This window comes from Ovis canadensis, chromosome 2 (genome assembly GCF_042477335.2).
Source record: "Ovis canadensis isolate MfBH-ARS-UI-01 breed Bighorn chromosome 2, ARS-UI_OviCan_v2, whole genome shotgun sequence".
Lineage (NCBI taxonomy): Eukaryota > Metazoa > Chordata > Mammalia > Artiodactyla > Bovidae > Ovis > Ovis canadensis.
This window is the reverse complement of record NC_091246.1, coordinates 126133546-126147787: the sequence shown is the minus strand read 5'-3', so window position 1 is coordinate 126147787 and position 14242 is coordinate 126133546. Positions and strand designations below refer to the sequence as shown.

The window sequence follows — 14242 nt, the reverse complement described above, 5'->3', positions numbered from 1 at the left end:
GATATATGAAATATACTAATTATCAAACATTTGGTGATTTTGCTATTTCTCACTTAAAGGCTTAAAAACCTCTCTGAATATTAGTCCTTTGCCACCAAATGGTTTTAAAATCATCATAAAAATGGATTTTTGCTTCCTTTTGGTCTTTACTGTGGATAGAGGCTCATTTGGTTATGCAGCTTCCCTGGTGGATCAGCTGGTAAAGAATATGCCTGCAATGGGGGAGACCTGGGTTTGATCCCTGTGCTGGGAAGATCCCATGGAAGAGGGTGATGCAACCCACTCCAATATTCTTGCCTGGAGAACTCCATAAACAGAGGAGCCTGGCAGGCCGCAGTCCATGGGGTCACAAACAGCTGGACATGACTGAACTGAACTTACTTCAACTCATTCCTTATCATTTCATTTACTATATCATTTTCTTCTTTTTAGAACGGGACCTGTTTGGAGCAGAACCTTTTGACCCATTTAACTGTGGAGCAGGGGATTTCCCGCCAGACATTCAATCAAAACTAGATGAGATGCAGGTGATTATTTTAACAGATTGGCCCATAATCTTTTTTTCTTTTTTCTTTGGTTCCTAGATAATGTTATATACTATAGTTGTTACCTTTCCCTTGAACTATTGTCAACTTACTTAAAATAATTGCTTTAAAATAACAATATACATTTAGCTCTAAAAATACTCAGAGGCTAAAGATAAAGTTTTGTTGTGTTTTGTTCTTAATGGTGCAATTTACAGTATCAATAAGGTGGTGCATATTTTTGATACAAAATTGCATGAATTCTTCATGAGTTCATTATTCAAAATCCAAAAATTAAAAGGTCATTGCATTAGATTTATAAGATTTGATCTCAGTCTTTTAAAACAATTATGAATTTCAAAATTGTGAATGGGTGAATGAAGGAAAAGCTTTGTAAGAGTGAAATCAGTCTTTTAAAGGAATCATTGTAAAAGAGGTCAACTCTATGGGTATGGATGGAAACTAAACTTTTGGCCACACTCTATTGTATACAGAAGTTGAAATATAATGTTGCACACACAAAATTTATATAATGTTATAAACCATGTGCCACAATTAATTAAAAAAGATTAAAGCTGATAGCTAAAACCAAGAATTCCAAAGAAGGGGGGTCTGGAGATGTAGAAAAAGAATGAAGTATTGTGGGCTCTTCTGGGCTCTTACTGAAGCAGCGGACACCAAATGACCACTTGTTGAGGAATGTAGTCCAGTTGCATTTTCATTTCTTTCTTTCCCTTTTATTTTTCAATTCTGAATTGTTCTGAAAGTTTGAAGATATTTTATGTAGTGGGCCATGATTAATAATTAGCACTATAAGCACTATAATAAGCTCTTCTCTTTATATTTCCTTTTATATCTTGATGAAGTTTTATATCCTATTTTTCACCAAAAAGACAATATATATGTGGTCGATTGCTGTCAGAGATCAGCTCATTATGTCAATCAGCTTATATGAAGCTGACTGAAAAGATGTGATAAAGAGAAGATGTGATAAATTTACTTCTTCGGCCTGGACAATATACTCCCTCTTCTATGCTTTATTTCCTGGAAAAAAAATTAAGGGGGGGGATTATGATCTTCTAACACTGAAAAAAACTCTACTTCTTAGAAAGATCATAAATATCCTTTCACTGATTTTGGGCTGAAGGTATGAAATGGTTTTTTAAGTATTATGTGATTTTCCTTATTATTCCAGATGTAATAATACCTCTCTATCTTAAAAGTTGGATTGTTTAACATATCTTGAGATTTTTTAAGAATATGTTAAAATAAAAATTTCTCAAGTTGAATGATTTATAATTCCCTTTTGCATAAAAAAATATTTTAAATCCTTACTACTGACTTAAACTTTTATTATAACATTTCATAAATACTTACAAAAAGTTGAAAAGCATTTTATCCTTATAGATCTTATATAACTGTTAATTCAAAACGTATCAATTAAAAGCAAAATTATAGCACCTAATAAAATTCTAATTACAAACTTTAATATAAGAGCATGGATTATTTTACTCGGCTGAAGCTAAAACCACCAACATCAAACTTCTGTTGATATCAGCATGTATCTTATTTGATGACACAGTTTTTGCACATCTTTTCTATAGTTCAAATACTAAGAGACTTCTTGCAAATAGTGCATAATTATTTAGTGATTGTACTTTATTTCTTTCATATGAAAATAATTTGTTTACCTTTTCATTAATTTTATCAATTATGCTTATTCTGCCCCGGCGCCGATGTTTTTGTAGGAACAGACAAAACCATGGACACTGATATGGTAGTATTTGCTCTCAAAGGTTATAAAAACCACAAAGAATTACTACTAATGTTTTTTTAGATTTTCACGCAACAAACATTTTCTATAGAGTTTTGAAGATAAGCCTATATCTCCAGATTTTTGTAGAAACCTAATTTGAGAAACACTGAATTGAAATGATTTAACATGTGTTAGATAAATAATGTTACACTGTGGTATTTTTGCTTTTGTTTTTGTTATTTCTTAATGTCTTTTTCATTCTTTTCTGCTTTCATGCTTGGTAGCGCCAGAGATGGTTGGTATATCATTTTCATATTTTAAACAAGTTATGGCTTCTTGAAGTTAAACCTTAATATTTGCATGTTTTATTTAATAAATATTCAAATAGCAGTTTACATGGATATGTCTGATTATTAGTTGTGTTTAAAGAGGTTTATACTCATATTTTGAAGTTTTTTTTCAATGAATAAGTCACTATTGCATTGTCCATCTCATTGTTTGTCTGTTTCTTTTAATCCATGATTTATTTGCAAGTTTAACTAAAGTGAAATCATATTTTATCTAAAATCTATGACAGCTTTCATTATTAATCTTGTTAGCCTGATTAATTGAATGCACACATTTAGTTACTATTTTTATCTTTGCATAAAATGTAAAAACTTAATACAGTATAGGCGCTAATGGTAAACAATCCTCCTGCAATGCCAGGAGACATACTGGGCTTCAGGTTCGATCCCTGGGTCAGGAAGGTTCCCCAGAGAAGGGCCTGACAACCACTTGGAGAATCCCATGGACAGAGGAGCCTAGCAGTTCACAGTCCATAGCGTCACAAAGAGTCAGCACAACTGAAGAGACTTAGCATGCACGCATATAAATTATATTGAGTTAAGCTTACTGAAATTTTGGATTTTGCTGTTTTATTTACAGAGGAAATTGAAAAAACATCTCATGAGTGCAAGCATTTAAGCAGAACTATTAAGCCATATTTTTTATAAATTGTTAGAAAATTAGATATTTATTTGAAATCAATTATGTGGCTATCTGATTTGACATAATTTACATTTCTCATTACATGTCACTGGCAGGCAAATTAGTGTAATAGTATTGATATTCCAGAAGTGTACCTTATTCATTATAATAATTTAACATGTTAAAAAAGAACCATGGTAAGTCAATGAAAGATGAGTGAATTTTGCATTAAGTGATGTTAATTCAACTGTTTAATAATTTGGAAGATCAGTGTATATCTGAAATATACAACAAATATTCAGATAAATTTTGGAAACCTTGGGTAGTTTAAAATATTTGAAATACAATTACATACTTATCAGACTTTTGAATTACAATGAAATTTTTATAAGGAAAATATGTACATGCAGTCTCCTATAGAAAAACTTCTATACTTCTTTTAATTCTGTTTTAAAAAGTATAACCATATTGTGTATATATAGTTAAAATAAGTAGACAAATGAAAAGGAAACTAAATAATCAACAGATAAAAAGGCAGTTGCTCAAAAAGGACCACAAATGGCTACATACTTGTAGACATGTTAAATCTAATCAAAGAAAACATACAAATTAACAGCCGTAAATGCTACTTTTATTCATCAAATTAGGCATTTCATTTTTTACTAATATGAGTGCAAATGAAACTGTGATGAAACAAGCATTCTAAATCATTGCTGGGTCAAGATCAGTGCATAGCATCCCTCAGGCAGTAATTTGTTGCTAATACGTGTATTTCTATGTGGTATCAAAAACTTTAAGGCAATCTATCCTGAAGAGAAAATAACTATGAATATGGAAACTCTCTATGTATAGAAACATCCAGTCAACCTTATTTAAAATTATAAATTAAGGAAACAAATCATATTAAAATTAATAAAACATCATAAAATCATCAAATTAGTTTTACATGGACTCAAAGAAATTTGTTCTGCTAAGATTAAAAAATAGAATACACAAATTTATATATAATGTATGTAATACATCAAATAAATGTTATATATACTATATAGTATATTATATTATTAAATTATTTTTTAAATTTATAGTTAGAGGAAAGGGAGATTCAAAGGACATACTTCAACATGTTAATTGTTATATATGAGTGGTTTTTATCTTCCTTGATATACTTTTCTATTTCAAAGTAAGAAAATACAATTGGGGAAAACATTTTATATAACAAATATTATTAATAATATATTAATAATAAAATCATTATTTTGTGTGATGTTAATTATAGTCTCCATTCCATCCCTACATAAGTTAACTAAGCCTCATTTTCATTCAGAGGTTTAAAATTCAAGAGTATATGAAACTTTAGAAGGACTGAGAATTTGTTAAATCATGATTTTCTAAATGAAACCTAGAGAGGAAGAGTCAGAAAATGTGTGGGAAATTTTATTTTAGGAGGAAAGAAAACCAAGAAGCCATGTGACAATGCGTCTGTCAAAAGAGATAATTAAGTTAATCTAAAAGGAATCCAAAAGGATCCTTATAATAACTTGGAGGAAAAAATAAATAAAAAGCAAAAAGAAAAAAAAACACCTTAATAGACCAAATAAATAAATAAACATAATACAATTTGGAGCACAAATAATTTAAAAAAAAAACTTAGAGACATTCTTATAATTAATATATAAATATTTTTTGCTGCTGTTGAAATAATGATCAGCTCCTATCTTACTTTAATTACTATTCTGCTTTTCCTATAGTAATAGCACATTGATAAATTATATTTTCAGGGTAATTAAAGAGATAGTGGTTTAATTTCAGAATGAACTGATAACATTTTAAAAACAATGATATCAAATCTTTGCAAAAGATTTGTACCCACAGTACCCACAGTACTTGTCTATCTATCTAATAATATTCCAGAAGATGATATGGTACATAGATCCTCATATATCCAAATAAAATATTTTAAAAGAAGTTTATTTACAGTATTTTCAGTTTAAAGTATTGACTTTTCTATTTGGCACCTGTTTAGACAATATGCATATAGGTGGCAAAATATTTCTGCTTGTGACAAGAATAGGCTTTTAAATAAATGGTAAGTACTCTGACTTTTACTTAACTAAATAGAATTTGTGTCTCAAATAATGAGAAATAGTTTTGAAAAACCACTGAAGTGATGATATTGCCCTGTGGACTTTTTGCTGTAGACATAATGAAGAGCATTCTCAAAACAGTAATAGCGAAAAAGGAGTGGCTTGCATTTTGTAATGATTCTCTTCCTCTATATGATACTGTTTGCATTGAACTTATAATAAAAGTACATTAGACACCAATTCTATTTGAAGGTAACTCAAATTCCTCACGAAGAAGGCAATGGCAATCCACTCCAGTACTCTTGCCTAGAAAATCCCATGGACGAAGGAGCCTGGTGGGCCGCAGTCCATGGGGTCGCTAAGAGTCGGACACGACTGAGTGACTTCACTTTCACTTTTCACTTTCATGCGTTGGAGAAGGAAATGGCAACCCACTCCAGTGTTCTTGCCTGGAGAATCCCAGGGACGGGGGAGCCTGGTGGGCTGCCATCTATGGGTCGCACAGGGTCGGACACGACTGAAGCGACTTAGCAGCAGCAGCAGCAAATTCCTCAAATTCATTTGAGGAAATGCAAATGAATATGTGTTTGGCTGCCATCTAATTAAATGAAAGACAAAGCAGAACGGAGGACAGAGAAGCCTTCTCTTTGAGAGAGATTTTCTTTCTCTTTTTTTTTAATTTAAAAAATTTTTACTTTTACTTTATTTTGCTTTACAATACTGTATTGGTTTCTGTTCCTCAGGAACAGACTGCTGTCTACATTTCATTTTATGGGCAAGGATGGGTATGGGAGAGATAGTAAGGTCAGAGATGGTCCATCATTCAATTACTTTGTGCAGAAAAGAAGAGAGCTTTGAGAAGGACAAAATCCTTTGCCACTGAATCTTTACTAAAACTCTTTGAAAAAAAATTTTTTCACAACAATTGGGTCCTTGCTATTAATAAATTAAAGGCAGTTTAACTTCCAGAAGCATTTAAAACATGCTATGAAAAAGTGTTAGCCTCTCAGTCATGTCCAACTCTTTGCGACCCCATGGACTGTAGACCACGAGACTCCTCTGTCCATTGGATTTCCCAGACAAGAATACTGGAATGGGTTGCTGTTTCCTTCTCCAGGGGATCATCCTCACCCAGGAATCAAACCCTAGTCTCCCACATTGCAGGCAGATTCTTTACCATCTGAGCCACCAGGGAAGATGCTAAAACATGCTGGGGTGAGTGGGATTCAAATAATTTGCAAATGCAAGCAACTGCAAACCTAGTTGTTTGGTAGCTCAATCATGTCTGGCTCTTTTGAGATTTTGAGACAAGGATTTTGTCTTGCCAGACTCCTCTGTCCATGGTATTTCCCAGGCAAGAATACTGGAGTGAGTTGCCGTTTCCTTCTCCAGGTGTTAACAGGTCCAAGCTTGCTCTGCTTGTCATACAATAGGCCAATGAATCCAAGAGACAAGGTGTTGAGGCAAGGAAGAGACTTTAATCAGGGAGCTGGCAGACTGAGAACATGGAAGGCTAGCGCCTCCAAATAACCATCTTCTTGGGGTCTGGATGCCAGGTTCCTTTATAGATCAGAGAAAAAGAATCAATGAGGAGTTAACATCAAAAGGCAGAATAAAGAGGGAGATGGGGTGGGAAGTAAAGTGAAAGGGTCTTCAGTCTTGCAAAACATCTCCAGGGGAATGCCCAGCCTTCAGAAGGGGTGTGTTAATCTCTTCTATTCACAGGTGGGCAGGAACAAAGTGTCTCTCCATAAGCTAAACAAAGGCACTTTTGTTTACCATCAAGCAGAGGGGCATGGTCCTCCAGGCAAGCCATTTAGTATAATTATAATAATGAAAGCAAGTCAAAGAAACAGTTTCCAACATGGAGTCAGAATTGGCTTCTTCCCTGCAACACAGGGAATATTCCCAATGCAGAGATTGAAGCAGCATCTCCTGCATTGGCAGGTAGGTTCTTTACCACTGAGTCACCAGGGAAGCTGTAGAGGAAGCTCTTTCCATGGCAAAGTGGTCTGCAGTCCATTGCCACCATAGGACCCCCTACATAGGATACAGTATTGCAATTCCTAAATGCAATGCGGTTTATTTTACCAGGCTCTGGTCAGTGAAAGGTGAAAACTATTAAAGAAAGAAAGAAAGATGAAAACTATTAAGCTGTCATCAACTTGAGATCTAGCTATTGTGCTTATACTTAAATGAACATTGACCTTTAAAAGTTAAGGAATCTTTTTAAGCTACAGTAGAATGACAGAAAGTAGACTTTACTGAAAAAAAACATTTAAGTCTTAAAGTTAATTCCACATCGTTCTGTTTTCTTCTGTCTCTTATGGATGCTCAGTTCAGTTCAGTCGCTCAGTCGTGTCCGACTCTTTGTGACCCCATGGACTGCAGCAAGCCAGGCTTCCCTGTCCATCACCAACTCCCGGAGCCTACTCAAACTCATGTCCATAGAGTTGGTGATGCCATCCAACCATCTCATCCTCTGTCATCCCCTTCTTCTCCCACCTTCAATCTTGCCCAGCATCAGGGTCTTTGCCAAGGAGTCAGTTAGCATCAGGTGGTCAACGTATTGGAGCTTCAGCTTCCAATGAATATTCAGGATTGATTTCCTTTAGGATGGACTGGTTGGATCTCCTTGCAGTCCAAGAGACTCTCAAGAGTCTTCTCCAACACCAGAGTTCAAAAGTATCAATTCTTCTGTGCTCAGCTTTTTTTATAATCCAGCTCTCACATCATAGATGACTACTGGAAAAACCATAGCTTTGACTAGACGGACCTTTGTTGGCAAAGTAATGTCTCTGCTTTTTAATATGCTGTCCAGGTTGGTCATATGTTTTTAATATGCTGTCTAGCTAGCTTACGGATGCTAACCTCATGTATATTTAAAACATTTAAAATGTTGATGGATATAAAAGCACTTGATACAAATTTGACAAGTCAACATTTGACATATAATTATTTCTTTTTGATCAAAGCATGAAGATTTCAACTTTTTTTCATAGTCTTTTTCATTTACAGATTTATTTTCTATGAACATTTCCTATTTTAATGATTTTACTTTGTTTTACAGGAGGGGTTCAAAATGGGACTAACTCTTGAAGGCACAGTATTTTGTCTCGACCCTTTAGACAGCAGGTGCTGATGTAAAGAACAAGAGGTCCTGAATCTGTTAAAATTGTTTGGTATACGTATATATATATATATATATATATATATATATATATATATATATCAGTCATTATTACTTATGTCAGATATTATAAATGTGCCAATATATTTTTGAGTCTCTTAACTTTTTGCGAATTATTTCAGTAAAATTTCCTAATGTATTCACTGTTGATCTGTAACATTTTGCTTTAAAAATTCACTGTAAATTAAATCATACTTTTGTGTTCCTTTCAGTTTGTTTGTAGAATTTATAATTGAAAGACAGATTATCCAAATATCTGCCTAATTATGCTCATTCTCTAGGCTGCTAGTTTATTATTAATTTCTCAAAAGTCATACCTAAAAGATACTTTTCAGAATCCTAAGAGATATACCAATGCCAAACTAAATATGTTCTATATTCAAACCAATAAACATGTTACCATTCATTAGACAGATATCATTTTATGTATCAAATGTTGTTCATATTATTGGGAAAATGTGAACATTGAATATAACACCACCATATCATTTTTAACAGGTAAAATAACAGAAATATAAATTTCAATAATTAAACTAAATGTGTTTAGAGTTGTTATTATTAAGTTCAAGGTAATAATGTTAGCTATTATTATCAGCTATACTCTAAATATTTTATTTCATCCATAAAGATTGTGGAACAATAAAAGCTTGCTATTCACAAAGGACTTAAAATTTAGTTCCTATCAAGATAAGTTACATTACTAAACATCTAAATGTCATTTGATCTGATGTTTCCTAAAAATGATTTGGACTATATACTGCCTGTAGTTGCAGCATCTATTACCCATATTTACTTTACCAAATAAATTTTTTCTCACTGAATACGACTATTCTTCTTATATTTCTCCATTGATTAAAATATTTTCTCACCAAGGTTTATTTTGTGATAGCCCATTAATTCTGATACTTTAAAAAATCTATGGCACCTTTTCTTTATGAATTATCAATATTATTTAGCAAATTTAATGTTTTTTCTGTTAAAGTCAGGATCTCATTTTTGAAATGAATGAAATTTCTGTTCAGTTTAGTCTTTATCCTGAACAATAACATTTTCTTGCACCTGATTCTTATGCTGGTGAACTTCAGCTTTTAAAAAAAAAAAAAATGTTTTCTACATCTTCACCCGTTATGTAACAGACTCTAATTTATACAGAGTGTAGCAAAAATTTATGGTCAGATATATAATTTGGTTTATCTCATTATAAGAAAAGTAAATTAAATTAATGAAAATGTGAGCTTAGATAGAAGGTAGATCTCAAAAATTTTTCTTTTCTTTTAGTCATGGAAATTTTCTTCATGTGCTAAAGGTACATTTTCACTAGGAACAGAAATCAAATATGCTTATGCAATATTATATTTGTATGTATCTTCATAATATTCTATGGTCTATATAAGCCTTCCTGTTTGTTTTCTGTTATCTGTTCAGTTGTACTTTAATTAGAGGGTAGTATATGTTTCATAAAGAAGAGTCTTTATAATTTTGTTTGTCATATAGTATTTTGGAATTTGTATAATGAGGATGTTTAGAAGCCCTATCAATGGCTTTTTTTAACAGATAGAATTTGTATTTTTATTGTACTTTAAAAAGCTTTATGTAATAGGTATATATTTAGTGGCAATTTATTATCAATGGCAACACAATAGAGTACTTTGCACATTTAAAATGTTCCTTTACCGATTTTTAAAGGTAATCAATCCTGCTACGGCATGATTAAATAGTATATATAATTGGTCATTATTATAAACATTTTATTTCACCAGTGCATTTTTATGAAGATCCAGTTGCAAATTGTATTTCTATGTAAACTCAATGATATGTTTGATTTTGCTGAGAATAAATGATTTTAAATAAATTAAATTGTATAATTTATATTTGTATATATTATAACTCATTAACTAATCTCTAATTCATTTAGAAACATTCTGAAGCTAATCTCATGCCAGATTTTACTGGCTGTAAATTGGTGTCAAAAGAAAGACAGAAAGGGAAAGAAGGAAGCAGAAATTTCTTACAGCCCACACACATTCTAGCTTTATGATCGAACATCATTCCGTTGTGAAAACAGGAGACTTCATCTTGTTGGTGAGAGAGGTCAGAGTTTGCTTCCTTTTACCAGAAGTGTCTGGTATAATAACTGTATTATATAAATATCTCTTTTCAGAATGGAGAGCCTTTTTATCCTAGTAATACAAAGGGTATGTTGGCTGACAGTCTTATAAAGGTGGACCTGATAATAGAATTTAAGTTGTGGCCAATTAGAATGTCGTAAAGTTTTAAACCTATTTAAAACACAATGTTAAGTATTTTAATGGTACACAGGACACGTGCACAGCCTTAGCACAACAATGAGCACTTTATCCATCTGTTCAATAAAATTAATTTATTACTCCATGTGAATAACATGTATTAGGTGGATAAGAAAACATTTGGTAAGTTTCTAGCTGCTGCTGCTGCTGCTACTGCTAAGTTGCTTCAGTTGTGTCCGACCCTGTGTGACCCCACAGAAGGCAGCCCATCAGGCTCCCCCATCCCTGGGATTCTCCAGGCAAGAACACTGGAGTGGGTTGCCATTTCCTTCTCCAATGCATGAAAGTGAAAAGTGAAAGTGAAGTCACTCAGTCGTGTCTGACTCTTAGCAACCCCATGGACTTCAGCCTGCCAGGCTCCTCGTCCATGGGATTTTCTAGGCAAGAGTACTGGAGTGGGATGCCATTGCCTTCTCCGAAGTTTCTAGCAGACATTGTTAAACAGAAGATGACCAGATCCCTGCCTTAGGTTAGTTTATTGTCCTAAAGGAAAACTAAGATATGTATATGAATTAGTAAATGAAAACTTATATGTATTAAAGTACAATGTGACACAAATATTAATATTTAGCTATGCTTAAATTTGGGTTCCTAGTACTGGCCAGTGTCTATCATGTTAGAAATCTAGGGTGAGACTTATGAAGACAGGCCAATGAGAATAATTTTCTTCATCTTTTCTTGTTATATTGTGTATTTGATTTTTTTAGTTTTAGTCACTTTATGGGACTTCACTTTCAGATAGAATTTCTGATAGATTTTGTGCTGTTACATTTCTAAATACTGACTTCTATTTTTGCTCTTTTTGATGTTACTTAACATAACCATGGAGAAGGCAATGGCACCCCACTCCAGTACTCTTGCCTGGAAAATCCCATGGACGGAGGAGCCTGGTGGGCTGCAGTCCATGGGGTTGCTAAGAGTCAGACACGACTGAGCGACTTCACTTTCACTTTTCACCTTCATGCATTGGAGAAGGAAATGGCAACCCACTTCAGTGTTCTTGTCTGGAGAATCCCAGGGATGGGGAGCCTGGTGGGCTGCTGTCTATGGGGTTACACAGAGTCAGACACAACTGAAGTGACTTAGCAGCAACATAACCATGAAAAAAACCTGGCTGTTAATAATTTTTCTGTTCCAGTGTTTCCATCTATAGTTCCAAATTCAATATTTATTCATGATTTTGGGTTTCAGCCTCTGTTAAATTACTTGAAGAATCTTGGACTCAGTTTTGACAACTGAATCCCAGACTCCACCCAAGCTACACTCTTTTTGGGCGGCTAACACACTGTTGATATGGGTATGGCTAGTATGCCCTCAGCCACCTGTGACTCATCCAAGAAGCACCTAATTTCATTGTCTTCTCCTTCCTAGATAACCTCAGACAAATATCTCAAGAACTTCTCCCTCTAACACCCATCTCATAAATTTTACACAGACTTAGTTACATACCTTTGTTCCATATATTAACCTTTATTATTAAGGTCTGAATGTAACCCACTTATAAAATTCTGTTCCTCTAAAGATATTTCTTTGGAATTCATCTGAAATGGTATTCCTTTACTCTAGTGAGACCACCTCTTAATAATTTATCATCTATTTCTTTACTTTCAAATTCAGTTCATTCAGTCGCTCTGTCTTTTCTGCCTCTTTGCGACCCCATGAACCACAGCAGGCCAGGCCTCCCTGTCCATCACCAACTCCTGGAGTCCACCTAAACGATGTTGGATTCGTGATCTCCAAAGAAGAAGATTTAACTTTGGGACCAGGGACCAGTCTTTATCACCCAAGAGCTTTTGTATAGTGGAATTTTATTAAAGTGAAAAGGGGACTGAGAAAGCTTCTGACATAGACATCAGAAGGGGGTGCAGAGTGCCCCCTTCACTAGTGTTAGCAAGAGAGTTATATACTTTTTAATTAATTATAACCAGAAATCAAAAGAATGTCTCAAGTTTGTGAAAATTTTACGAGACCCACTCCCACAATTTACATTTTAGGATAACAGGATTAGAATTTAGCAATAGGAAGATCTGACCAGACCCACTCCCGTAGTATACATTCTAAAATATCAGGATTAGTCAGAAGGTTTTCAGGAAGGAGAAACTGTCCTCAAGGATGATACATTGTTGTTATATAAGCCCTCAGTTCAGTTCAGTTCAGTCACTCAGTCGTGTCCGCTAAGACTTTGCGACCCCATGAATCGCAGCACACCAGGCCTCCCTGTCCATCACCAACTCCCGGAGTTCACTCAGACTCACGTCTATCGAGTCAGTGATGCCATCCAGCCATCTCATCCTCTGTCATCCCCTTCTCCTGCCCCCAATCCCTCCCAGCATCAAAGTCTTTTCCAATGAGTCAACTTCGCATGAGGTGGCCAAAGTACTGGAAACTAAAGTTTCAGCTTTAGTATCATCCCTTCCAAAGAAATCCCAGAGCTGATCTCCTTTAGAATGGACTGGTTGGATCTCCTTGCAGTCCAAGGGACTCTCAAGAGTCTTCTCCAACACCACAGTTCAAAAGCATCAATTCTTCGGCGCTCAGCCTTCTTCACAGTCCAACTCTCACATCCATACATGACCACAAGAAAAACCATAGCCTTGACTAGACGGACCTTAGTCGGCAAAGTAATGTCTCTGCTTTTGAATATGCTATCAAGTTTGGTCATAACTTTTCTTCTAAGGAGTAAGCATCTTTTAATTTCATGCCATAGTACAGAGCTTAAACTGAGTTGTTTGTTGTGTAATCATCATTTCTAGGGAGAAGGCAATGGCACCCCACTCCAGTACTTTTGCCTGGAAAATCCCATGGACTGAGGAGCCTGGCAGGCTGCAGTCCCTGGGGTCGCTGTGAGTCAGACACGACTGAGCGACTTCACTTTCACTTTTCACTTTCATGCATTGGAGAAGGAAATGGAAACCCACTCCAGTATTCTTGCCTGGAGAATCCCAGGGACCATGGAGCCTGGTGGGCTGCCTTCTGTGGGGTAGGACAGAGTTGGACATGACTGAAGCAACTTAGCACCAGCAGCAATTCTGGGCTTAAAGAAAAAAAAAAATCTTATGTGACTAAGACTAAGGACTGTAGAGAAAAAAAATAAAACGTTTGTCCTTTCTTCTTCTTTAAGAACCCCAGAACCCTCTCTCCTCCTCGGGGACACCAGACTCCTTATCAACCTGCGTAGGAATTTACTCTCATTCCCCCCTTTTCTTTCAAAAGAATTATGTTGCCAAGGGAAAGGAGCGTCATTTTCATTCCATAACTACTTCCTGCTGTTTAGGCGTGTGGTCCCTAAATTGTTGAATCAACATGTTATCCTAACCCTCATATTGAGGGTCTCTGATCCAGGGGCCCCAAATAATAGTTGGAGGAGGTTGTGGGACTCATAAGAGCTTGAACAACCATTGATAACTTAAAAG

General features: G+C 34.8%; 1 protein-coding gene across 16 annotated transcripts in view; it reads left to right on the top strand.

The window, feature by feature from the left end:
- GULP1 (GULP PTB domain containing engulfment adaptor 1) overlaps positions 1–10378 on the top strand; it is a 329862-nt gene extending 319484 nt beyond the window's left edge. For 15 of the 16 annotated variants that reach the window (XM_069577026.1, XM_069577024.1, XM_069577013.1 and 12 more), the window contains 2 exons: positions 433–527; positions 8404–10375. In XM_069577026.1, the coding sequence (XP_069433127.1) occupies positions 433–527; positions 8404–8475 (167 nt within the window). In that variant the 3' untranslated portion in view covers positions 8476–10375. Of the gene's footprint in view, positions 1–432; positions 528–8403 lie in introns of all 16 variants that reach the window. The other variant, XM_069577023.1, reaches the window with a different exon arrangement.
- Positions 10379–14242: the final 3864 nt, after the last annotated feature.